At 52.6% G+C, this 25,391-nt stretch overlaps 1 protein-coding gene across 21 annotated transcripts in view; it reads right to left on the bottom strand.

The window, feature by feature from the left end:
* The window catches only part of LOC6503862 (protein sidekick), a 69,639-nt gene extending 45,758 nt beyond the window's left edge, over window positions 1-23,881 (bottom strand). For 4 of the 21 annotated variants that reach the window (XM_044717003.1, XM_044717002.1, XM_044717001.1 and 1 more), the window contains exons 1-2: window positions 23,736-23,881; window positions 18,538-18,891 (exon numbers count right to left, since the gene is read on the bottom strand). In XM_044717003.1, the coding sequence (XP_044572938.1) occupies window positions 18,538-18,891; window positions 23,736-23,748 (367 nt within the window). In that variant the 5' untranslated portion in view covers window positions 23,749-23,881. Of the gene's footprint in view, window positions 1-18,537; window positions 18,892-19,581; window positions 19,829-23,735 lie in introns of those variants that run through there. The other 17 variants (XM_044716991.1, XM_044716995.1, XM_044716993.1 and 14 more) reach the window with 7 other exon arrangements.
* Window positions 23,882-25,391: the final 1,510 nt, after the last annotated feature.

The raw sequence follows: 25,391 nt of genomic DNA, 5'->3' as shown, positions 1-25,391 counted from the left end.
CGCTCCGGGCAGGTGCGGAAAATGGTGCATGAGGCCACGTCGCGACATTGACTTTGAAAATTAGTTTCCGCCAGGGACACGCCTCCTGCGAGCGCACCTAATTAGCGGCGGATAATTAGTGGCGCCAACTAAACAGAGACTTGCGAGGGAGGGAGTGGGTTGGAGACACTTTGGTTGGAGACAAAGTCTGCCCGGGAAGGAGCTCCCAGCCGATTGGCTGCGAACGGATTTCAATTGTCGGGCAGGTTAATCGGCGGCAATCGTGTTGTGGCAATTACAGTCGAAGGAGCTGGCAGGGGCAGGGGCAGGGCCAGAAGCCGGCACTGCCTCGAGGCCCTGGAGGACACAATCTTTTAATAATTATTCCATGTAAGCCGATTCACTTCTGCGGATTACACGAATCACGGACGTGACTGCCGGGCGAAGTGCGACTTGGCCCGCTTCCGACCGAGTGGGGCAGCACGCCCGTGAGCTGCCAGCGCGCCACGAAACACAAAAGCCTGCCCCGCTAACTGCTCCTTTCCGTGCGGGCCGAGTGGGAGTGGGGGGAAGGACAGCCGCAGCCTGGGCCAGAGATTACTTTGTGCTCGGGGCTGACGTCTTGACTTTCCACAGTCGCAGCCCTCTCGTGACTCCGGAACCCTTCCGCCCTTCCGCCCAGCCGCCAACCACCCGCCAGCACAAAAGTTTACGGCCGAGAAACGAAAAGTATTTAATTAAATTTCATCGATTTCGGGGCGGCCGCCTGGAATCTATCAATTACTTAATTAAAAATAACCAAAAAATTAATAAATTATGGTTTATTAAAGCGGAATAATTGCCGGCCTGGCCTCGTTCGCCGGAGAAGGAAAGCGGAATACTTTCGAGTGAGTTATTGCCGTCCCGGCCCGGCCCGGAGAAAGGAGGCAGCGAGAGGCGGCGGGCCAAAATGTCAACCATGAAATTTAAATGCGATTTATTTGCATTTTCAACTCCGCAAAGCACACTCGCATGTGAAGGCAGCCTGAGCTTCTGAGCCGGGGCTTCTGGGGGTAAGCTCCACCAGAGACGGAGATGAACTCCAGCGAGGTAACCTGGGAAGGGACTAGGGCGGCTGGGCGGCCGGGCCTCCTTCCAGGGGTCACAGAGGAGCGCCATCGAGTGCACATTACTTTTATTCGGAGGAAAGTGCACTCGGCAGGCCCCGGCAATAATTGCCATGATTGTTGTGTGCATTCCGACCCCAGAGCGGCGGCCCCATGACCTTTCGGAACAACAACCGCAGCACAACAAGCCCGATGAGCCGAGTCGAAAAAACGGACCAGAAAGTATAAAAAACTGCAGTGCAGAAGAGTAATTAGGGATTTTTATATTTAAGTCGCCCAACCGAGAGGAAATGGAAAAAACACAGCTTGTTTACACTTTCAGGATCCCTTTAAAGGAGACAACATAGGCACTCTATAGTTCATCCCACGCCCTTTCGGGGAGGTCCGTCAGAAAAATTACAAAAAAATCGACAAAATTTAACCTTTCCAGATTTTGGCTCAGTCTTGTAGCGAATTGTTCTACTTTTCCAAATATGTATTCCTTTTAGAGATCGGATAAGTATTTCCCAAGATACACTCTTTAGAAGGGGCCATACTCTCGGTTTTTGGATGTCCCCTTTTTTCAAGGGTCGTTATCAGAAAATGTTGTAAAAAATTGAAAAAATATTACTTTCCCAGATTTTAATGTAGGTTGATGGGGAATGTATCCAGGATTTCAAAAAGGCCTCCCTTTTAGAAATGGGATGGATATTGGCCGAGATATGGCCTTCCCAAGAGGGCCTAATGCGGTTACTGGGGACTTGGCCCATTTTCAAGGCGATCTATCAGAAAAATTTAAAAAAAATTGAAAAAATATTACCTTCCAGGGTTTTGATGCAGATTGAAAGAGAATTCTTCCACAATTCTAAGATGGCATCTCTTTTTGGGATCGGATAACTATTTCCCAAGATACAGCCTCCGCAGTGGCCACATTTTCGGTCTCCCCAACTAACTCTATTTCTAAGGGGGTCCATCGGAAAAATTAAAAAAAAATCGAAAAAATATTGCTTTCCTGGTTTTAAATGCAGTTTTGTAGAGAATCGATCCACTTTTCCAAATATGTATTCCGTTTGAGGATCGGACAAGTATTTCCCAAGATATAGACTTTCGAAGGGCCACAATTTCGTTTTTCTGGATGTCCCCTTTTTCCAAGGGGGTCCATCAGAAAAATTGGAAAAAAATTTAAAAAATATTACTTTTCCTGATTTTAATGCAGATTTGCGGAGAATCGTTCCAGGATTCCGAAAAAATATCCCTTTTGAGGATCGGGTAACTATCTCCCAAGATACAGCCTTCGGAAGGGCCCATACCTTCGATTCCCTGGATGTCCCCTTTTTCCTAGGGGGTCAGAAAATGTTGTGAAAAATTTACAAAATTTTGATTTCCCGGATTTGAATGCAGATTAACAGAGAATCGTTCCTGGATTCCAAAAAGGTATCCCTTGTGAGGATCGGACGGATATTGGAGGAGATACGGCGTTCCCAAGAGGCCATAGTCCGGTTACTGGGGACTTGGCCATTTTCAAGGGGATCCCTCAGGAAAATGGCAAAAATATCGACAAAATATTAGCTTCCCGGATTTAAATGCAGTTTTGTAGAGAACTGAGCCACGATTCCAAAAAAGAATCCGATTTTAGGCTCGGATAAGTAGTTCCCAAGATAGAACCTTCAAGAGGTCATATTTTCGAAACCTTTGATTCCCCAAAATCCAATAGTTTCGGATCAAAGTTTCTGAGGAATATTTCTTGCTTGGCTCTTCACAAAAGGGCGGCAATCGGACGGAGAAGCTTCTATTAAGAGGCAGTTGTGTCGAGTGTCGAGTGTTGTGGGCAATAATAGTAATAGTATGTACCATTTGAGTGAAAACTGGCAGAGGGAGTGTGTGGGCTGCGTCTTGTGCTTTGAAAGAGAATTCGGAATTCATAGAGTATGATGGGAGAATTGAGCAAAAAGCTAATTTTAATATCTGCGCATATATTTCATGTATTTATGAAATGCTTACGCATTCATAAAGGATTGGATTGGGCGGCGGACGGAGAGTTGTAAACTGGAATCAAATCGAGTTTATGGAGCGGCAAAAAGTTCGGGTAATCGAATGTGGCAAAAACAAGAACTGCGAAATTAAATGAGTTTCCTACTCCGGCAATGAGGCTCGAATCAGGGCGGGGTGGGCATCGCACCATACGAGTGGCTTCTAGTCTAGTGCCGTGGAGCAACTTACCTAAAAAGAGACAAGAGAGAAGAAGGGAATTAGTTGGATGGAATAATTTTCATTGGATCTAAGAGTAGGGGAGCAGCTGCCCTGGGGCATCAGCACTGAGGGACTACTGGGGGAGATGTCGGTGGCGCTGTCCCCCTCCCCAGCTACAGGGCGTCCCAGCTATGTGCGACACAAACAATAACAGTGGTCGCTCGGCGATGAACTCGTCGCGTTGTCTGCCAATTAAACCCCGCCTCCCAGACGAACATCAACAAACATGTTGCCAGATTCGGAGGCAGCCAGGCAGTGGGCAGGGGGACTGACAGTGGCCATCTGCGAGCAAAATTTAAGACGGAACTCTGGATGTGTCGGAGCTCGAGATTCGAGGGAGTGACGAGGGTGCGATGGAACTATTTCAGGAACTCGGGGGCAGCCCCGAAAAGGTACTCGGCGATCTATTATTCAGTTAGTGCCAATGATTGGATTCATAAGAGGCGCTTGTGAGGAGCCATAAATTAGGGCAGTCGCCAAAAGAGTGGATATTTATTTGGAGGCACTTGTCTTCGGAGGAGGACTGGGGGGCGAGAGTGTGCCAAAAAGCCAAGGGAGACATGGACAGAGCCAGGGACAGCGACAGACAAGAAACAAAACAAACACACCAAATGCCGGAATTCTTTCGGGAGCAGCCACGAGATGTCATGGACAGTGTTCGGCGGCGAGAGCAAATAAACAAATAAACAAATAAGCAAGTAAATAAATAAATATATAAATAAATAAAATCAAATAAAATCGAGCCAGTCGAATAGAAGTCTGCCGGGCGTCTGCAGGAAAGTGCAGTTGGCAGCCACTTGCTCCTCCTGGTGGCCAAAAGGCAAGTGGCCAGGAACCACCTCAGACGAGCTCAAGGATATGCAGATATTTCGGAACAGGTTGAAGGCAATGGGTTCTTCATTCCGTTCCGGCATTGAAGCCAGATCCCTCCGAGGAATGGAATTAACTTTGCAGCAATATTCAGATATTCCATAAAACACAAATCAAGGTAGGAAGCCAGTCCTGGGAGGCCCCTGGCCCTCTTTGTTTTTCCATTACCCCTCCAACTCTCCTGCCCCTAACCCCCGACTGGCTCCGATAGGCCGTTTTGCTAAAAAAAAACAAGGGAAATTATTTTTAAACTTATGTGGCCAGGTTGTGTTCTCCGAAACATAAATCCTGGCCGGAACACGCCGAACATGTGCCTGCCACACATCGAAGTGGTATGTCGTGTGCGTGAGTTGCTCAAATTTGTTTGAAGTTCCGGGGATTCCGCAGGGGAGGCCGGCCAGCAACCAGCAACCAGCAACCAGCAACGTGCCAAGACAATTGAGCCAAATGGCCAGGACTCGAACTCGAACTCGGACTTGGGCCGAGTCCGTGGCGACCAACGTGGGGCTTCTGCTGAGAATCAGAACAGCAACTGCCTTCTGGCCTGCAACTGCGGCGTGGCACGGCACGGCACGGCACGCTAATGGACATAATTATGCCGGACAGAGCGCCCAGCCGGAGGAGTGGCGGAAACCATAAACCAAGGACTAAACTAAACGACAATTAATGACAGTGCATGATAGACAAGGCGGCCGAGGAGGAGGCGGCAGGCAGGCAGGCAGACCGATCTACCAAGACAGAAGCCCAGGGAGGAGCTGCAGGAAGGGCAGCCCCTTCCAGATACGGCCGGGCAAGCTGGCCTGCAACTAATGACTTTTAAATGCGTTCAAGTCTTCTGGCACAACCTTCCAGGAGAAGGGCGTCCGAGAAGCGAGTGCGGTAATGAGGAGAAGAAATGTCAAAAGGGTTCCGATCAGACTCATGAGATATTGGAGTCCAATCGCCTACTGAATCCCAGATCATATCGCCACAATCCCCCGAAAGGGTCAGAGGTCTTTATGCTAATTGCCTGTAAACTGAAGTCTCCGGTCCCCGCCTTCTCTGTCTTTAGTTTTTATTTTAAATGCGGACTTCCTGCCGAAACGAGCACAATGTTGTGTCTTGTCTGCCCTTCTGGGGATCGGGGATCGAGGGATCGGGGGATTGGGGGAGCTGCTGGCCAGAGCCCGAGTGCAGTTCCAACGAAATACGATCTCAATTAAAGATCTTGTTCCCTGCCCGGCCCATCAGCTCTCTCCAGCTTCAGTTTCAGTTTCTGCTTCTGATTCTGTTTCTGTTTCTGCTTCTGGTTCAGGCCCCAGCTCACTACTCTAGTTGCCACTTCTAGCCGTTCTATTTATGAACATTTGGCATTTTAATTACTCCACAAAGCAGCAAACGGAGGCAGCTCTGAGGCAACAAACTGTTTGGCCCGCCGCTCCGCCGCAAATGGCAAGAAAACACGTTCCCAAATGGGCGCGAAGCACTTGAAAATGGGTTTAGGAGCGATAGAAGAAGTGCCAGCATCATCTCTGGCTCCAGCTCCTGCTACAGCTTCAGCTACAGCTCCTGCTACAGCTCACATTCCGCAAAATGGCACAGAGGAGAAAACAACAAATAATTTGACAAGCAGAGTGCGGAAAAAACTGTTGCAAATAGTTGCAGTCGGGCCAGGGAGGAATGTCTGGCCCGTCCCGAGCAAACAAACAGTCTGAGGCGACGAGATGCCAGCCAGCAGATACCATCATCCAGATACCAGATGGGCCGGAGCACTTCCGCGTTCTCCTCGGTCCCCAAACGTCAGTCTGTCAGCTCCTGGGGACACTATTTTCCATTCCCCCAAATAGGCCGGAGATTATGGAATCTATCCTGGCATATCCTGGATTTCGGGGATCGATCCGAGGCAAGTGCCACTCGCAGGGTAGCCGCCAGTCGGGAGCCGCCAGTCGGGAGCCGCCGGGAGAGCTGCTCCTTCATTCCTTTCATTAACGAACTGAAGCCGGCAGAACAAAAACAGCAGGGTGGTGGTGGGAGGAGCAGCCTGAAAGCCACCTGGAGCCCAACCAGGAAGTGCGCCACACTGCACTCCCACATGTGTGTCTGTCGGGGGGCGGAGTGGGAGTGGCAGTGGCAGTGGGAGTGGCAGTGGGAGGACTCCTTCCGACAGAAGGTAGGATGTGCTTTGTATCTGCGAGATACGAGTGCGCCCAGAGTATCTGGCGATTGACCCTCGGAATGGGGAGTCTTCAGACTAAATGCCATGCACTCTCCACGAAAATATTTATTTAGAATCTAACGAGGCATCGCCCGGCCCTGTGAGCTGGCCCTGCTTCGATGTGGCACATGTGGCACAGACCCCCGAAAAGCCCCCTGGCTCCCCTCTCTTTTCAGATGGCTTGGCCGCCTGCTGCTCCTCCGGCACTGACGCTGTGCATCTTTTAATTACGAGCTGCCGGAGCGAGGGGCGGAGTGGCAAAGATTTGATTTATACGCGAGGACTTGGCATTTATGTGCGCTGGAATTATTTTAATTTGGTCATGGGAAGCACAGAGAGGCGGGGCCAGGCGGGCGGAGAACTGCAGCTGGAGTGGAAAACTCTTTAATCTAATTACAGCCCATGTGGGCCAAGGGTCGCAGGTCGAACGATACGATCAGCCAGCCAGTCAGCCAGCCAGCCAGCCAGCACATCAGAGCACTGCGCTGTCAATAAGCAGCGGCCGCTGAATGGACTTGCAACTTCAAACGCGAATGCGTGTGGCAGGCTGCTTTGTGGAGGGTGTTTGGCATTAAGGCCTTGAAGAGTCCTCCATCGCACCATCGAGTCCTGGACCAAATGCACATCCCGCACTCAAGGAGCCGCCATTAAACATGAAAGGAACACAAGAGACAAGGCCCTTCAGAAGCGGAGGTCCTCCAGGCGGCTGGTCCCCAGGCGAGGGGAGATCGAGTTTCTGGGAGGAGGAGGCGGCGGAACAACCCCAAGATCGGCACACAAATGCCCACAGCCGCAGCCCCAGCAGAAAATGTGAATCCAATAGATTCAGTGCCTTTCTTCGGCGCTTTTCCTCCGCCATTGGGCTTTATTTTCTTTAAACGCACATTTAATGAGGCGGGACATTTTTAATTGAGGCTCAATTAAGCGGAGAACGGCGAGAAGTCAACAGTGTCGCCTCTGCGGACTAGAGATGGAACAGAGGAGGCACAGAAACCGAGAGGCTCTGCCACATGCCCCCACCACGCACCACGCCACCACGCCGCTTGTTTCGTCATTTTTTACGCTTTTGTTTTCAAGAAATCCAAATTAAATGAAGCGAAAACAGCGCTGAAACAGGCTGCCTGCATGTGAGTGGGTGCATGCCACTCGGGAGGGGCGTGGCAGGGGGCCTGCGGTCAGGCTGAGGCCATAAACCCGTTAAGTTGGCCATCAGGTTGGTGCTCCTCGCCCGGAATTCGCACGGCCGCCGCCCCGCTGCTCGGAAAAATTCCATAATTTCGTCAAAGGCCAGTGCCAGTGGCAGTGGCAGTGGCAGGAATGGAGGGAAAAGGCGAATTCCTGGCGAGCTCTGGCATTGTGCGATTGGAGGAGGCATCTCAGGCATCCAGAGGGGGAAGACCCGACTTGATCAGAACTCCTCCTCGCCGCCGAATTGTAATTTGTAATTGAAATGAGTGGCTGGAAAGCGACTCCGGGCTGTGGTGCAACTTCTGCAAAAGGCCCACTTCGCCATGGGGCGTGAACATTTGCGTAATGCCGCAAGCGGCACAAAGAAAGGCGGCAGAGAGGCGGCAGGGAATTATTAAAAATTATAATTAAGGCAATCAAATTTTAAATAAATAAAGCGAAAGCCATTACCCGGCATGTGTACCCGGGGAGCGAATAGAAACCGAGTGGCGGCCCAGAAAGCGCGAAGCGGCAAGGAAAGCGGAGCGGAGCGGCAGAAAGGCAAGCGAACAAGCAAACAAACAAACAAACAAAACAATTATAATAAGCGGCCCGGGGCACGGTGGGCGTGGCACTGCACAAGGAGCTACAGGGATGTGGCGGGAACAAGTAAGAATCCTTCCAGAGCTCCTCCGGGATTAGGGAGTCTCTTTGGGGAGCGAGGGCTCTCCAGTCTTAACCCTTTCCCTCCTTAACCCCGTACGCACTTTTACCTTCGCCTTCCGACTCATTAATTCGATTCTTGGGCCAGGTCAGGGGCCGGGGAGCGGGGCCAGGGCCAGGGCCGTGGAGCCGTAGAGCCGTTTTCCATTCCGACTTTTAATAGGCGGAATATTTACATTCCGCGCTTTGCCGACGACAGGCCCCGGGCCACCTCCTCCTCCGCCTCAGTTTCGGTCGGGCGGCGCCGAAATTAACAATAGAAGTGGGCGGCAGAAGTGGGGCGGGGAAAGGAAAGGCGAGGCGGGGCGGGGCGGGGAAAGCGAGAAAAAGCGAAAAGTCGGGCCAGCTCGATTTGGTCTCTGGTTTCTGGTCTCCGATTACGTCTAATGAGCAGGCCCTGGGAAGAAAACAGACATTACGGCATTGAGATTGGGGCAAGTGGGGAGGGCAGAGGTCAGATCCTAGCTAGTCCCTCCTCCCGTCTTTCAATCGAAGCTATTGGCCCTGATACGGCGGATTAGTGGGAGCCCTAATAGATTTAACAGCCGGGCCAACTTTGGCTCCGGCTGCTAATGAAGCCCGGCCAGATCGGCGGCTGGGAGCGAGGATGCAATTAAAAGTTTGCTCTGCCCAATCGTCCTTGCAGGAGACAGGAGACAGGAGGCAGGAGGCAGCTCACACACAACAGCAAACAAAGAGCTTAAGCAAACAAATTTGCAACAGACTGGCTGTGCAACTGGTTGGCAGGGGCATGTGGCAGGGGCATGGGGCATGGGGCAGGGGCATGGGACAGCCACTGACGTCATGCCCCGCTCCCAACTGCGCTTTGCGCTTTATTTCGCTTGCAATTTATGTCAAATTAATTAAGGAGAAGCGCAATCAACAACAAGAACAGAAGCCACGCATAGAGGGGGTGGAGGTGGAGGAGGAGGAGGAGGCGGAGGAGGAGGCCTCTAAGCCACCATGTGAGCTACTCCCTCCGCCTCCCACCACTTAGTCTTCGATTTAAAAGAGCTTGGCTTGTTGCTTTCTCCCCCTCCGCCGCCATACCGCCGCCATACCGCCGCCCCACCGCTGCCCCCCACTGATGGCAATTGTCATCCGCAATTGGCTCTGCGGCGGGGGAGCAGGGGGTGGTGCTCCGCACAAAGAGACAACAACTGGGACAAAGAGTTGAACAACATAATTACCACATAATTATATAAGTCCCGCCCGCCACCCACTGCTCCTCCCCGCCAGAGATCCAGGCCACAAAAGAAAACATCAAAACGAAAGTTATCCACTCCGGCTGCCCCTTTCACATTTCTGGCGCTTTGTTCCGGGCAGCCCCCGCCGGACGCGGGAATCTCAACAATTGCGGCGGTCCATCCAGGCGGGAGGCCAGGGAGGAATGCGAAGTCCGAATAGCTGGAATAGTTCGACTGGACTGCCGGACTGCCGCCCACTCCTGGCCACCGATTTCGGCGCCCGAGCACAGGGCCCATCTCTTAAATGAATGGAACTGGATTGGCCCGCTGGTAGCTTAAAGGGAGAGTCCAGATCAGATCCCTCGGCAGCCAGGTGACCCCCGAACTGAGGTGCAGTGTCAACAAGGTGAGCTGGCCATTTCCGCTTCTTGTTTATCTGCCCGGCCAGCAAGCGGTTGGCAACAAGAGAGCCGGACTGAGTCACATTCGGACAGGGGAGGGAGATCAATATTCATGATTCATGCCATTGGCATGCATCTGGTGGCCAACGAGCTGTGCAGAGAGCAGGTATCCTGGTGGGGAGCCATTCTTTGCTCGACTGAGCCAAACTCGATTTCCATTCCGGTCCGGTTCGGTCCGGTCCGGTTCGGTCCGGTCCGGTTCGGTCTGCTTTGTTTTTGTTTTTGTTTTTCTGGCCGTCAGCTGTCGCCAGTCCAGGGGCGCCTCTCGACCGCATTTTCTAACTCATTTCCCACCGGAGTCGCAGGAGCCACCTGCCGCCCCCACCTGGCAGCCATGGCCACCCCGCCCCCCCTGGCAGCCGGGTTATTAGCTAATCGCCGGCCCACATCCATCACCGATAGCACCCGGCCCCATCGACGGGCAATGAAAGACAAATACTCTGCGGAGTCGGCCGAACTGAGTCGGTTGGCCAAAACCTGTTTTGGCCATCTCTCCGCCACTCCCCCTCCCCCTCCCCCTCCCCTTTGCAGTTTAAAGCAGACCCCCTCCGAAATACGACTCTACCACTCTTTTTGTCAAAACTCCGATTAAACTCGTCGCCCTGCCACCAGCAGGCCAACAGGCGATAAGCGATCCACAACAGCAGGGCCGGACAAATGTTGAAACATTTAAGCCAACACACGCGGCTCATTAGGACGGGGGCGGAGGCGGAGGTGGAGGCGGGGCGGGGGCGGCCTCATTGCAACCTTTCGTTTGTCAACAGTTTCGGTGATAAGATTGGGGCCTTTGTGGCCGCCAACCGCTGTTTTGTTGGCTCCGGATCGGGCTGTTGACTGTGTTTCTGATTCCAGATTTCAGATTCCGGACACCCGACTCCGACTCCCACTCCCACTCCCGGCTCCCGGTCCGGATTGCATGTGTCGGAGGGCCATTATCTGAAATTATGCACGCCAGAGCGCCGTAATCGGGGCAAGTAACGCAGTGGTTATTACTGTCTGCCACCTGTGGGGGAACGGAACCCAGTTCCCAGCAACCATCCAGCGGGTTGGAAGCCAAAAAGGTCACTCGGCGGGACCCTAACCACGGACAAGCTTGGACTGATGGGAGTGATTGCGAGTGGGGCCACTTGAAGTTCCTAGCTCGGAAGGAGCAGCCCGCTTGGTCATTTTCCATTCCAGAATTCAGGGAATTGGAAGAGTATTCGAATTTGTTTCATTTTCCAAAAATATGAACTTTTGACTCACTTTTTCGGCGATATTTCGACTATTTCCAGACAGATTCCAAAACGGAACACCATTTGGGAATCAGAGTTCCTTTCCCCTCCGATCTGCGTCAAAATTTAGCAAATATCAGGAAAATACAATTTTGGCCAATTTTTTGCAAAAATCATGACGCCCCCCCTTAGAAATTTTTCGATATTTGAGCCAAAAATTTGATGGCCAGATTTTAAGTGAAAATGATTCTACTAGGAGTTCCAAGAACGAGAAGGTGTGACATTTGTGGATCCTCCCAGTATTGGCCGAGTTATGCAATTTTTTCCATCCAGAAATTTCAAAAATTGTTGCAAGATTTCGAAATTTATTTTTCTGCCAAAATCCAAAGTTTCGATTCCGCTTCTGGTGAATATCTTGGCCATCTGGCAGCCGATCGAGAAACAGAATACCATTTCTGAATCAGGGAACCATTCGTCTTCGATCTGCACCAAAATAAGGCCAATATGAAGAAAGTAAAATTTGACTCAATTTTTGCTCAAAATCATGATGGTACCCCTTGGAAAAATTTCGAAAAATGGTAAAAATTTAGGGTTGCCAGGTTTTGATAAAAAATGATTCTACTGGGAGTTCTGAGCTCGGGAAGGTACAACATTTTAGGATCTTCCGAGTATTGGCCGAGCTATGCTCTTTTTTCCTTTCGAAAATGACAAAAAATTGAATTCATGATTTTCGAAATTATTTTTCCCCAAAAATCTTAAAATTTGACACTGTTTTTAGTGAATATCTTAGCCATTTCTCAACCGATTCAAAAACGGCATACCATTTAAGAATCAGGATTCTATCCCTCTTCGATCTGCATCAAAATATAGAATGTTTGAAAAAACTAAATTTTTGGTAATTTTTTGTCAAAAATCATGAGGGTACCCCTTACGAAAATTTCGAAATTTGGTAAAATTTTAGGGTTGCCAGGTTTTGATGAAAAACGATTCTACTGGGAAGCCTGAACTCGGGAAGGTACAACATTTCAGGATCTGCCCAGTATTGGCCGAGTTATGCTCTTTTTTCCTTTCGAAAATGACAAAAAATTGAATTCATGATTTTCGAAATTATTTTTCCTAAAAAATCGTAACTTTAGAGCCACTTTTTAGTGAATATCTTAGCCATTTTGCAACCGATTCCAAAAGGGAATGCCATTTAAGTATCGTGGTTCTATTCCGCTTCGATCTGCATCAAAATAAATGCATTGTCAAAAAAATACATTTTTGGTCATTTTTTGTCAAAAATCATGAGGGTACCCCTTACGAAAATTTCGAAATTTGGGTCAAAAATGTTGTGGCCAGGTTTTGATAGGGAAAGATGCTCCTCGAAGCCCTGAGCTCGGAGATGTGTCTCTTTTTAGGATCTGCCGAGTATTGGCGGAGTTGTGCTATTTTTCCTTTCGGAAAGGACACAAGTTGGAGCTGCAGAGGACACCTGGGGAGGAGGAGGAGGTGGAGCTGGGAAGGACACGTGGCTGGGAGCTGGCAGGCAGGTGGCCTTTCATCCCTGATCGCTTCTCGACTGAATTGGCAAATTATGAGATATTAAAAGCGGGCCTAATTGCCATTAAAAGTGCATCTTGAAGGGGGCGGGGGCGGGGAGAAGGACACGAGGGGGAGAAGGCCAGGAGGGAGAGAGGGGACTCGCTGGGGGGGATAAGCGATTAAGGTATGAAAATGAATATAAATTGCAGCACAAGCTGAGGCGTCATAAAACACAAAAGCAATAAAATGTACAAGGAGTTGAGCTACAAGACATGCCCCACCCCCACTGCCCCCCGCCCCCTCTGTACACACCCACACAGACATGGTGGCAGCCCCCCTCCCTGGCCCCGCACAAAGTGGCCACAATTAAGTGGAATGGCGGAGGCGAGGAGAAACAAGACGAAGTAGCCAAAGATGGGGCTCGAGGAGCCGGAGCTCGGAGCTCTGGGGCAGGGGGCTTGTCAACAACAAGGTGGGGGCGGTGGGGGGAGAAAAGAAAACAAAAGGCATCGCAAGAGGAAGCCCCTCCCCCAACAAGGCCACCAACCTCCAGCTCCAATCTGATCAGAATGCAAACAGGAACGCCGCGACAGGGTGACTGGATGGGAGAGGTTTCGGGATTTTTCGAAATATTCATATTCGGAATTTTGAAAAAGGGTGTCTGGAGGGGGACTCGGGGGAGGGAGTGCATCTTCCCCAGAAGATACTCTCCAGACACCAGATACTCTGCCAAGAACAGACTCTAGTGTGGCTCTGGGGTGGAGCTCCCACTCCGGCTCCTTCTTCCTCCTGCTTGTTCTCTTCGCCGCCTCCCATTTAATATTTAAGAGGGGGCAGGGGCAGGTCCCCTCCCTCACCTCCTCCCACTGCCAACAAAGAAAGGGGTCTGGAAGTTCTGCCACCAGATTCCAGTCCACCTCAGGAGTGATAGAGCAGCGCTCCGAAGGTGCCTTTCAGGGAGCCTACTGGCGCGATAAGGACGTGCTGGCGCATAGCCGGGCCGGAGCGGCAAGGAGCAGATTATCCCGTTATCCACCTCCTGGAGGAGCTAGTCCGGCGGAGAGTGCCTTTGAGGCGCCACAGCAGCCTCGCATCAAACTCGCTGCGGGCCTGGCTCTGGAGGGCTCGCATTACGAACTTTCGGCGCAATTAATGGCGAAAGAAGACTCTGCCACAATGGCCTGCCGCGACTCTGGCTGGAGGCCCCTTGAAACTTCCTCCGGCCTGCCTCACGAGGCATACTTTGGTCCTCAGCCCGATTTTCGGCTACCTGCCCTGCATTTCGAGCCATTCGAGCCATTCTGCCATTCGAGACGCGGACTTGAGTTCATGTGTGCGGCATGTGGCAGTGTGGCATTGAGGCAGTGTGGGTGTCTGGCAGAGTCTGTTCCGGAGAAGGTAGTCCTGCTGGCTGCCCATGTGTGCGTGCTCAAGTACCTGACTGTGTGTGTAAGTGTGTGTGTGTGTGTGTGTGGGAGAGCGCAGTCGAAGACCGGAAATGTCTAATGACAGTCGGCGGCGCCATTGTCCTCTCTTTCTCTCCGGCTGCTCCCTGTCTCTCTCTTCTGAGAAACAAACCAAGAAAGTGTCGCCTCGACTTCTTCTTCTTGTGGATGAACCACTGTTTGTGCCTCCAAGTGGCACCTGGCTTTGGTGGCCGCTCCCAAGGCCTCTGGAAGTCTGGCTCTGGGTCTGGGTGGGAAGGGAGGCAAAGTACAGGGTGGGGTATGCCTCAGGAGGAGTCTCCTCCGCCCCTACTTCACGAGTTCTGGGCCTTCTTCGTATGCAAGTCACAGGCAGGCCTCTTCGGGGCAGTGGCTCCGCTCCAATCCACTCCCTGACTCACTCCACTCGCCCCGCCATAATGCAGCTACCACTTTCGCATATTAATTGAGCTTCTGTTACCAAAAACACAAAACAATCTACTGGCAACGGAAAATGCAATGAAACTCATACAGAATCGAGGGGCAGAGCCACAAAAAATTGGTAATCAACCAGGTGGTTCCTCAATTAGTGGCACTAACTGCGCGCTTCGTTAGAAGTCGTGGAAATATTCCTCATAATTGTCCAAACAAACCACCATGTGGCAAGTGGCAAGTGGAGCGCTGCTGATTGAAATGCGTGGCAAGTCGAAGCCCCAACTGCGAATATGGACTCTGATGCTTCCAGTCTTCGGCCAAGACTCCCAGAGACGACTATTAACTGAACAAATACGCCGCAGTCGCCCCAGAACTGCAAGTTGCAATTACATTCTGTTTACCATCCCCCAATCCCCCCTCCCCCCACGCAGCTGCCACGCCCGCCCTTCCACCGTAACTCCGTAATTTGGCAACTTTGCTTCCCAACTTGCAGGCCGGGCGGCAAACTTTCTAATCTGTTTAATCGCCCCCCGTCCCCCGTCCTGTCGGGAGTCCTGCCAGGAGCCCTCACTCGCACATCCTTCGTCCTGTTAATCTGCCGCGTTTCGGGATCATCAAGCACTGGCTGAGAGAGGGGAGAGGCATTTGACTTTTTCCGCATCCATCGCTCCTCGGGGATCCATGTCCTGCCTGCTGTAGTTGGGCCTTGCAGGATGCGATGACCGGGTTAGGTCCTGCCGCCTCCTGGGCGCGATGCATCGCCGATAAGTGTGGCTGTTGGCGCTGCCTGCCACCCTGTTGCAAGCCGTGTTGCAAGCCCCTCGCCCCCATTAGATGATCAATCGCCAGTTGCCACCTCAGCACCTAATGTCCTGCAATCCCTGCTGCCCGCTCCCGCCCCCAGCTTTAATTGCCTTTCCGCCGCGCCCCACCGGGCGGCCAAGTGCGTAAATATTTGTGGCATCCACAATCCGAGCGCCGCGCCCGATTACATTGTCAACAGAGGGCATTAGGATAATGCCGACAAGCCACACCACGCCAAATAACACAATATAGACCGTCATTTGATATCGGACCCCCTTCCTGCCCTGACAGTGTCCTGCCCGCCACCCGCCTTCCATGGCCGATGTGGCCAATCAGTTTTCGGGGCACTCGCATCGAAACAATTGTTTCCGAAATTTGATTTATCTAATGCGGTTGGCCAGGAATTCTTTATTGGAGCGGCCAGGCCAGAGTTGGTGTTGACCGAAATGCAAATGGCGGCCAGGACAGGACAGGACGGGACAGGACAGGGTCCTGCTTTAAAGGCTTTAATTCTAGTCCTGCCAGCCGAACTAATTTCTGTTTCCGATATTCGGGGGCAGGGACAGGGGCAGGGGCGTGGCATGCTGCCAAAGGCGCTTACTGGCTTATAAAATGGCAATCCGGAGAGCAAGCCAGTTAGAGGAGAATGCCACGAGGAGGACATCGAAAACGAAAACTGAAACTGAAACGAAATGAAACCGAGAAGGAGAGATTTCCAGTTTGTTGCAGGGATTGTGGCAGGCGAGCTGGCTGACAGGACATCGACATCGAAGCTGTCCCCCGGAGGGAGCCGGAGCCGGAGCCGGAGACAGAGCCGGAGACAGAGCATGTAACGGAGTAATATCATGTCACAAAGTCTGATGAATATAACCAGCGCTCCACTGCCCCCCGGCCCACTCCGACATGGCCGGGAGAAACCGCAAAACAAAGCGCAGAGACCAGAGACCAGAAAGAGGGCTAATCGAATTTTTGAAGGTGGGCTGCCACACGACCAGGACGGGCGTTATGGAGCGGAGTTTCTGGAGCATGACCCTCCTGGGCTGGAAGATCGCGAGCTGCAGCTAATGAACAGAGGTGCCACCTGCTAATGTGGCCAGAAGCGGCGGTGGAGGACGGCGGACGGAGGGCCAGCCACCAGACGAAGCCAATTATAAAACTGTCTTGGCTGCTCGGTCTTCGGTCTTCGGTCGTCGGTCTTCAGTTTGTGTTTGCGTTTCAGTCCGCCGTGTAACCCGACCCGAGACGATGCCACAAAATATCTATGGGAAACAGAAATGCGCAAAATGGAAGAGACCAGTGCGGCCAAGCTGGTACGGGGGAAAGCCAAACAGCTGGACAAACAATTTGCATTTTTGTCAGATTTGTGCGACCGGTTCTGGCTTTCTTTCTGGCCCGGATGGGGCTTGGGGGACTGGGGGACTGGAGCTCGGGGGTTTCTGCATTCTGCCGGCAAGACTTAAACCCAAAACACTTATATATTTCATATTTAAAGCGAGAGCCAAGTCAGCGCTTTGTGCCAGCCCAGCTCGGCCCACTCCACGGCCCGGACAAGGTCAGGTTGCACAAAAGCGAGATGTGGCGATCGGGTTCGGCCGGAGACGGCTCCCACAATGCCAGCCCGCCTGCCAGCAACTGGGGCATTAACTTTATTAAATGGACAAACAAGCGGCTATCTGCGGAGTTCGATTCGCGCAGGCCAGGCGCCGCGGAACGCCCCGCGAACCAGAGGCCCCCGGCACCACCAACCGGACGAGCGGGCGGCCCGAGGGAGGCATTGTGGCGACTTTGCCACCTCGTCCCTCGTCCCAACCACCCGCCCCCTGCCCCCTGCCCATATGCAAATACGCACACCAGAACAACAGCCCGCGAGTACGAAACACAAACAAAGCCCAGTGCGAGGCAGTGCGAGGTTATGTGTGTAAGCCCCCGCAGAACCCAAATCGCAAATTTGTTGATTCTGTATTTAATATTTGGCTTCGGAGAGCACGGGTCAGCCGGGGGCCAGGGCCAGGGGCTAAGAGTGGGAGTGGGAGTGGGAGTGGGCTTTAAGGGCCAGTGGTTGGATTGGCGGCTGATCGCCTGGAAGGAGTGGAAGGTGGGGGCTGGAGAGTGGAGCCTGGGAAGCGGAGGATTAAAAGAGGAGCCTGGAAGGTGGAGACTGGAAAATGGTGCCAGGAAAATGTAGTTTAACAAGTGAAGCCTGGAACCAGGAGCCTGGAAGGTGAAGACTGGAAAGTGGTGCCTGGAAAGAGGAGCCTGGAAAGTGAAGGCTGAAGAGTGGTGCCTTGAAACGGCAGTCATAAACCCTGGAAACCTGGAAAGTATAACCCGAAAGAGGGAAGCCTAAAGGCTGAAAAGTGAAGCCTCGAAAGAGGAGCCTGGCAAATGGAGACTGGAAATTAGAAGCTGAGGAGACTGGGCTAGAAGACTGGCATCTATTTCTGGGAATCTTCGGGTATCACGGCTATTGTAAGCAAACCAGAGATAAGCTCCGATTGCGCTCCGCTGCATTCCTACATGTCTGTGGTAGGGGCGGCGATACTGGGTGATAATACGAGTGATAATAAGCGATAATGAGATGCGGCGACTGCAACTGGACGCCTCCAGAATGGACACCCATTACGGAGCTGCCTGGCTTCCAGGAATCGGGGGCTACGGTTTCACAATTAGACTCTTCCAGGCCCATAAAAAGCAGCTTAATGAGTCGCATAAACCGCGGAGATCTGGTTCCATTCCCACACAGACCCGCACAGACGGAGCAGAGCCCCATTAGGCGCTCTTTTCGGCACAAAGAAGTGCCACAAATTCGCATTTGTTTGGCGGCGAGTGACGGATTCTCGCACCCGAGATTGCCGCCTATCTGGGGCTCCCCTCTGATCGCTCTGATCGCTCTGTTTGCCTGCCTTACTTTTGATAAGAAGGAACGGGACCAGAGCCCCCATTCCCCATCCCCCATCCCCCAGCCATGCAGAGCCGAAAACTGCCGACGATCTTCGTCGAATTCGAGTTCGAAGTGTTCGAGTCCGCCGCCTGTGCCTTTTCGGGTTCTTGTCTTTCGGGTGCCCCGATATTCCCACGGCTGTTTGTTTTGTACTTGCTCCAGGTACATATTCTACATAGGTAGGCATAGGTAGGTAGGTAGGGAAGATGGTGGTGCAAGGAGGGGTGATAAAGCACAAGAGAATGAGGGAGAATGAGTGCATGCGATGGAAGAACTTACCCGCGTAACATGAGCAGCTGTCCAAATTCCATAGCAACAACAACAACAACCAGACTCGGGTCGCTGTTACCTTGGTTGCCTGCGTTTTTGTTGTTGTTCTTTCTCCTCCAACTCCTGCTGCTGCTTCTGCTCCTGCTCTCGGAGTTTTTGTTGCTTTTGTTGCTTTTGATCGCAGCGACGAGGCCGCAGACCTCCGCTGCCCGCCGTGCATTTGATGTTTTTTTTTGGGTCTCCTTGTCTCCTTGTTGGATGAGTCTGTTTGTTCGCTGAGCGCTCTGTCGAGTTCTCTCCTCGGCTCTCTCTGGGTCGCAAGCTCTAGTCTAGGCCACTCATTTCTCACATCGCTCGCCGCGGCTACAAAACACAAGAAACAAGAGGAGAAACAAACATGAGCGCTTGCCACCTTTGCTTTGTTCCGCCATTCGCGCACTCGCACACAGACACAGATACAGATACAGGCACACCTGCCACAGGTAGTTGGCCCGGCGAGCGGGCGGAGGGGGACAACGGCCTGGGCCAGATGGCCGAGAGAGCGGAGCCAGCGGAGAGGCAGATGAGGAGAGAGCGATCAGGCCCGCTCTCTGCTCACCTTAATTGGAAGGCCCTCTCGCGGCTCTGCTCTCCTCTCTCTGCTGGCCTGAACCCTTTTCTTTGGGCTCTTCGAGACTGGTTGCAAGAACCCGTTTTCCACATGCAATTCGTGTTTTGTCTTCTTTTCTGGCTCACACCATCACGCACACACACAAGCACACTCAGACACAGACACAGACACTAATACAGATAAACCATGCAAAACAACTGAAAATTATGGCTATGAATCATTTAATTTAGTTTTCCATTCTTGGCGCTCCACTCCAGCACCAATCCATTATTCACTTGGCCATTACTCGAACAGCAACAGAAAACAGCATCAACTGAACAGAACAGAACAGAACAAAAAACCCACAAAAAACAGCCCGAAAACCGGGATCGGGATGGGGATACCGATCGGTATGAGGAGTAGCGCGATCGGAGCGAGGGGCGCGACAACACTCCACCACTTACACTTTGTTTTGAAATTCTTGCAATGTTTCTGCTGCGGTTTCTGGCTTCGAAACACGCGGCAAGACAACTACGCGACACAACAAACAAAAAACAATGGGGCGCGATGACCAAACTGTAGTTACACGCCGAACGCCAAGAGATCGCTCACTCGAACATCCGCGCTGCCATCGACAGTACTTTCCCGTCCGCCACCTTATTTCGGAGTGACTGCTGCGACGCCATGGCGCTGCGCTGCGGAGCGGCCATTCTGCCGACGTCGGCCGAATGTTAGCGGCCGAGCCTCTGCTGGCGCGCTGTTAGCTGCGCGCTCACCCTCGTGAGTGCATTTCGAGCGGGGGGTGGAGGGTGGCTGAGTGATTGTATGTTCCTGATCAGGACTAATAACTGTTAATTTTCTCTTATTTATTTACCAAACAAACAAGTCTCTCTTATTATAAGACAGATAGATAGGCATTCTGCTCACTCTCGTTCAAATGCTTTCAATTTAAACATAAACATTGAGCCAAGGAGCTGCCATGGTAAACAAACACAACTGGCCATTTTGGGAAACCCATTTGAGCCATTTTGAGCGCCATCATGGCCAGCAGAACTGGGCTCTGTTAGCGCGCTGTAAAGGGAGAGCCAACAGAGAGTTAACAGCGCGCTCGCACTCTCTCTGTTGCGGCTCGCTCCCTCAAAAAGCACTCAGCCGCACCGTGGGCCGGGTGGGAGTTGGAGGTGGAACACGAGAGAGCCCTGGCATCCACCCAGCTTGCGGGCTGCTGCCGCCCACTGTGCCACTTTCACTCAACCGGGGGCTGTGAGTGGGACCCGAAAACATAACTTGAGCGCTTCTGGGGAGGACTTTGGCGGCAGAAGTCACAGAAAGGATTCGTTTTCGTAGAAAGGACATGGCAATTCAACTATTCCAAGTCGCCTTTGTGCATGGGAGGGAACTATGCGTCGTTTAATGGCAAATACGTGTAGGAATATGCAAAATAAATAAACTCTGATTACGCGGAGGGGAGGGGTCGGGTCGGAGTTGTTCACAACACATTCTGGCTATTAACTTGGCGCTCTCCGCGCTCAAATTAAACACACAGAATGTGTGCAAAATGTAATGCAATTGCGAGTTGTGTCTGCCACGCCCCCACGCAGGAGGCAGACGGCAGGAGCCAGGAGCACGCAGAAAAAGATGCGAAAATGCGAAATAAAATGTGCATGCATTTCAAAATGCACTTTAAAATTGTTGTCGCTGGAGCTGGAGGAGGAGGAGGAGCTAGGGAGGAGGGGAGGTGTGCGGCGTGTGTGTCCCGCCAGAGGTCAGGTCAACTTCGTCGCCTGCCAATTAAAACTTTTTATGCGCTGCGGCGGCACACACACGCAGGCCACAGCCGGAGAGGGGAGGAGTGCGAGCGGCAGGCAGCGGTGGGCCGGCGAGTGTCGGAATAAAAAATGAATTTAAAATTGGAAAGTTTCTTAAATAATTACAGGGGGGTGGCAGGGCCAGGCCTACTATTCAGAGATTATAGATATTAGTCCCGATAGTTGCAGATGTCGTGACACGAGCGCATCTCCGGAGGCTGCCGCATTCCCAAGTTACTTTATTAATGCGATTTCAGTTAATTAACAACACAACAATTAAGCGCCATCAGGGGCAGGGGCAGGGGAGGAGCAGGGGCAGTCCCCGCCAAAAAGTAAGCTTTCAAAAAACCACACTCCGACACACAAGAGAGGGGGGGAGAGGGTGGGCGAAAGAACTTTCACTCGAAAGGGAATGCCAGGAATGTCCCGAAATCGCGACTGAGCGAGGCGACACCTCCTGGCATTCGCGGGCCGTGCAACGCGCACAGTTGCACTCAAGTTTGCACTCGATTCGGACACGCCCCCTGACGCCCGTGGGCCCAGGGCGCTTCTGCTCTGGCTCCAGCTCCGGCTCCGACTCCTGCCGCCCACGCATGTCTCGTATTGTTGTGAGTTGGACTTTTGTCATCGTGCAACAAGTTGCAAGCTGGCGAGCGGGGAGTGCGTCAAGTGCCGAGTGCCCACGGTACGTATACGTGATGTGGAGTGGTCCGGAGTGGCCTGGTGGCTCTGCGGACAAATCGCAAAAAGTGTTGCCTACCTTGGGGCGCAAAATGGCGGCCATTTGAACGGCTGCCAGGACTTAATTTATAATGATGTTTTTTTTGGTTAGATTAGAGGAGTTCCGGGTCGGAAGCAGCTTGACCATAAAACAGAGCTGGCCAGGACTGGCACTGCAAGGATTCAGAAATCAGGAGTCAGGAGTCAGGATGCTGCGCCAGCCAGTGCTCTGGAGCCGAAACTTTGTTTTATTTAATTGGAAACGAGAGCTCGGCATGTATTGCAATTAATTGCAATTGAGAAACCTATTCACATGCCAGGCATTCCAGCCCGACTTTATTTATTCATCCACTCACTTGATGTCACTTCATTACGGATGCCAGAGCGGCCGGAGTGGTGGGCTGTGGGCCTGGTGAGCTGGTAGGCCTGGCTGGCACTTTATCACAAATACGAAATAAAAACGAATCGAAAACTTAATTATGCCTAATTGAGTTAAATGATTAACGGAGCATTTAGCCCACTGCCACTCCCCCTGCCCACTCCCACTCCCACTGGGAGTGTGACCTGTGATCCATTCAGTTTCCACATGGCCTCCTGATTGGTCAGTCGGACATGGCTTAACACTCAAATTGATTTGAAATGTGCTTAAAAAATTATGCAGCGCACTGGCACCCACACACTGGCACCCTCCGATGGCGGCAGGACGGCAGGACTAAACAAAAAAGGACACTGTCCGCGGCAGGAGCGTAGGACCACCGGAGGAGAAGGGGCCTCCCCTAGTTTCCCCGAATCCTCCACAGGATTAATTAGTAATAGGCGCAATTATGTGGAAAATCAGTTGGCCAGGCCCCCGATGAAGCCCCCTCGGGCGGCGCCTCTGGGCTGGGAGGGGGCGCACTGGCCACCAGGGAATAGACAGTATCTGGTCGGGATGTGCGGCGAGTTGCATTCGGAAAAAACGGAACAGAGGCGAGCAGAGGGAGCGGCGGCCCGAGGGGATCCGTCTTGACAAGCTCGTTGGCAAATCACACAAGCTTGCAACAACATCGGCAGGAACGGGCACAAAAACAGGAAGCTGGGAGTCGGAGTGGGAGTCAGAATCGGAATCTGAGATGAGAGCCAATTTCCAATGCCCTTTCGGGCCAGAGGCCACAAAAAACATCCTTTCCGCGGCAGGAATTCGGCAATTAATTTGCGATTGGACGAGCGCGGAAATGAAAATGAAAATAGAAGCGAAAATTATAAATTGGAAACAGGTCAGTGGCGATGGCGATGGCGATGGCGATGGCGACACGGAAGGAGCTAATCCCGGCCAGCTAGGGCATCAGCCTGCTGTCACATTTATTTGCGCACCAAGTCCGTCCATCCGTCCTCCCCCGGGAGCGCAACAAGTCCTGTCGCAGTCATTCCAATCCGATTCCTTTCGCCGTTGTTGCTGTTTGTTCTCCGGCATTTGCAACTCCCGGCGGCCTGGCCTCCTCGACCTCTGACCAATCAACACCTGCCCCTCCGGCCACGCCAGAGCCCGCTTGACAGGGACATAAGCCAGGACTCGCCCCTGCGAGTCTCAATCGGAATCAGAATGAGAATCAGAATCGGATTCCGATTCGAATGGGATGTCGCCGGACAAGGACATGGATGCGAGCACTTTTGGCTAATCGAATTTGAGTTTCGGGCAAGTGGAGAGCAGAGGGGAGGGCGGGGCAGCGGGGCAATGGGGCAGCCAACGATCCTGGCCAGCAGATGTCCTGCACTGAGCGCAGCGCAGGCCAGCTGTCACTTGCCAGGCTCCTTCGAGCGCCGCGGGCGTGGCAGCTCATTTAATCAAACATCCTCTTTGAGCGACTAATGGGAGTGGTGGAGTGGGCGTTGCGGGGGCGTGGTCGGGGGCGTAATTGCCCCACCCGAAACAGCAACAGAGACAGCAATAGCTCAGCTGTCAGTGCCTCTGAGTCGCAGGTGTCGTGCCGGGGATGTGCTCGCCCGAGAGTCCCTGCCGTCGGCTGTCATTACCGATGTCGGGATTGTTAATCCGACACTTTGTCGATTAACCCGCAGAACAGGACTAAGCCCTCTGGCTGGCCACTCACTCGAAAGCGTCATTAATCTCCCAATTAGCTGCGAATTATTAGCAATCGGCAATCAGCAGTCCTTGGCCTTGGTCCTGGCCTCCACTCCTGGCCACTCCTGGCAAGTCTCGAAGAAACTCACTCTGAATTATTAATTTTACTTTTTCCACCAATTTCGATCACTTGCCTCTTGTTCTTGCCACCGAAAGTGTCAGAAGTGACAGAAGAGTGCCAGCCGATAGGCAGGTCCTTTAGAGAGGACATCCCACCTATGTCGGCTGCTCCCGAGGCACTCCTTGTCTCAGCAGGGCTTCTAGTTCCACTTTCCTCCCTCTCCCGCCTGGATATAATTTAATTTCGACTCCTTTGTTCCTCCGATACTTATCGGCCGCTCGTGATTCTTTTCGATTAACTCCCCGCTCCTCCCCTCGCATGCCGCATGCCACCTGCCACCTGCCACATGCCTGCTGCAATGCGACAAGTTGCAGCTCCTATCAACTGGTGTCCAATTTGTTACGGGCAGGTAAAAATGGCACTGCGCGCCACCATAAATCAGGGGAGTGCCGGCTCTCCCCCAGGAGCCCCGCAGGATGCGCTCCGGTCAGGGGCAGCAGCAGCAGCAGCAGCAGCAGCATTGTTGCGGATTGTGGCATTGTCTTGGGGCATGTCCGGGCGGCGCACAGTGGGCCCTGGCTCCCGGGGAAGGGGTGCAATGTTTACCAATTAAAGTAATCACTTTGCCGCCCGAGCAGGCCTCTTTATCCGCAAGCTGCTCGTCCCAGATCCCCCTTCTGCCGCATCCCGAAAAGGGGCAGGGGCATCAGGATTCACGCCGGCTCTGTCACTGTAACCGTTTGTCAATTACGCTCCCCAGTTGCAGTGGCAGTGGCATCCACAGGCATCAACACCAGCACCAGACACTGGCCAATGTCGAGTGGCGAGGTGGCGAGGTGGCCGAGAACAAAAGACGACCAAAACAAAAGGCCACCCGGCCGGTGGGGGGCAGTCTGGAGAGGTGGCTGGCTCCCCCTGCTCGGTCTGCGCCTGGCTGCCGGAAGTTTGCGCTGACATTCATTACCATAATTCACAACAGCTTAAAACATTTATGTGGCTGCCGCCCGAGCCTTCTCCGGCAGACATGCCCCTGCCCCTGCCCCTTGCAGCTGGCTGCGCCGGATTATGTCCAGGACCTGGCCTGGAAGCAGGAGCCTGCGAGGGGATAACGAGGAGACTTGAAAATTTGTTGCAATTACTTAAACTGCTCGTTAAGCTGCGGTTGCCGCCCTCCTGGCCCGGTTTTTGGCAGCTAGTCGGCCTAGAAGGGCCATCCCGGGCGATCCGAAGTGGGAGCTCCGTCCGGAATCCGGATGTCGATAGGAGTAGCAGGGACTGGCTCTAGCTCCAGATCAGTAGGCCGGGGGCCTAGCTTCGAGCCGACCTGGGCCCCCTGCCCCCCAACTCCTCACAAACGGCCTCTACAGCTCGACCTAAACAGACCTAACCCGCTCCCTCTATATTATTTTTTTGTTTCAAAAAAAAACGTGCAGCCATCCTAATTCTATCGCGAGTTTATTAATTGACCTCCTTCGAAGTTAGCCAGTTTTGATTGCAAAAATTCGTTTCTTCCAAATTCATCCTTCCCAGTAGTAATCGTCTCTCTGTAGGTTCCGTGTTTCC

This window comes from Drosophila ananassae, chromosome XL (assembly GCF_017639315.1).
Source record: "Drosophila ananassae strain 14024-0371.13 chromosome XL, ASM1763931v2, whole genome shotgun sequence".
Lineage (NCBI taxonomy): Eukaryota > Metazoa > Arthropoda > Insecta > Diptera > Drosophilidae > Drosophila > Drosophila ananassae.
This window is presented reverse-complemented; position numbering and strand designations above follow the sequence as displayed.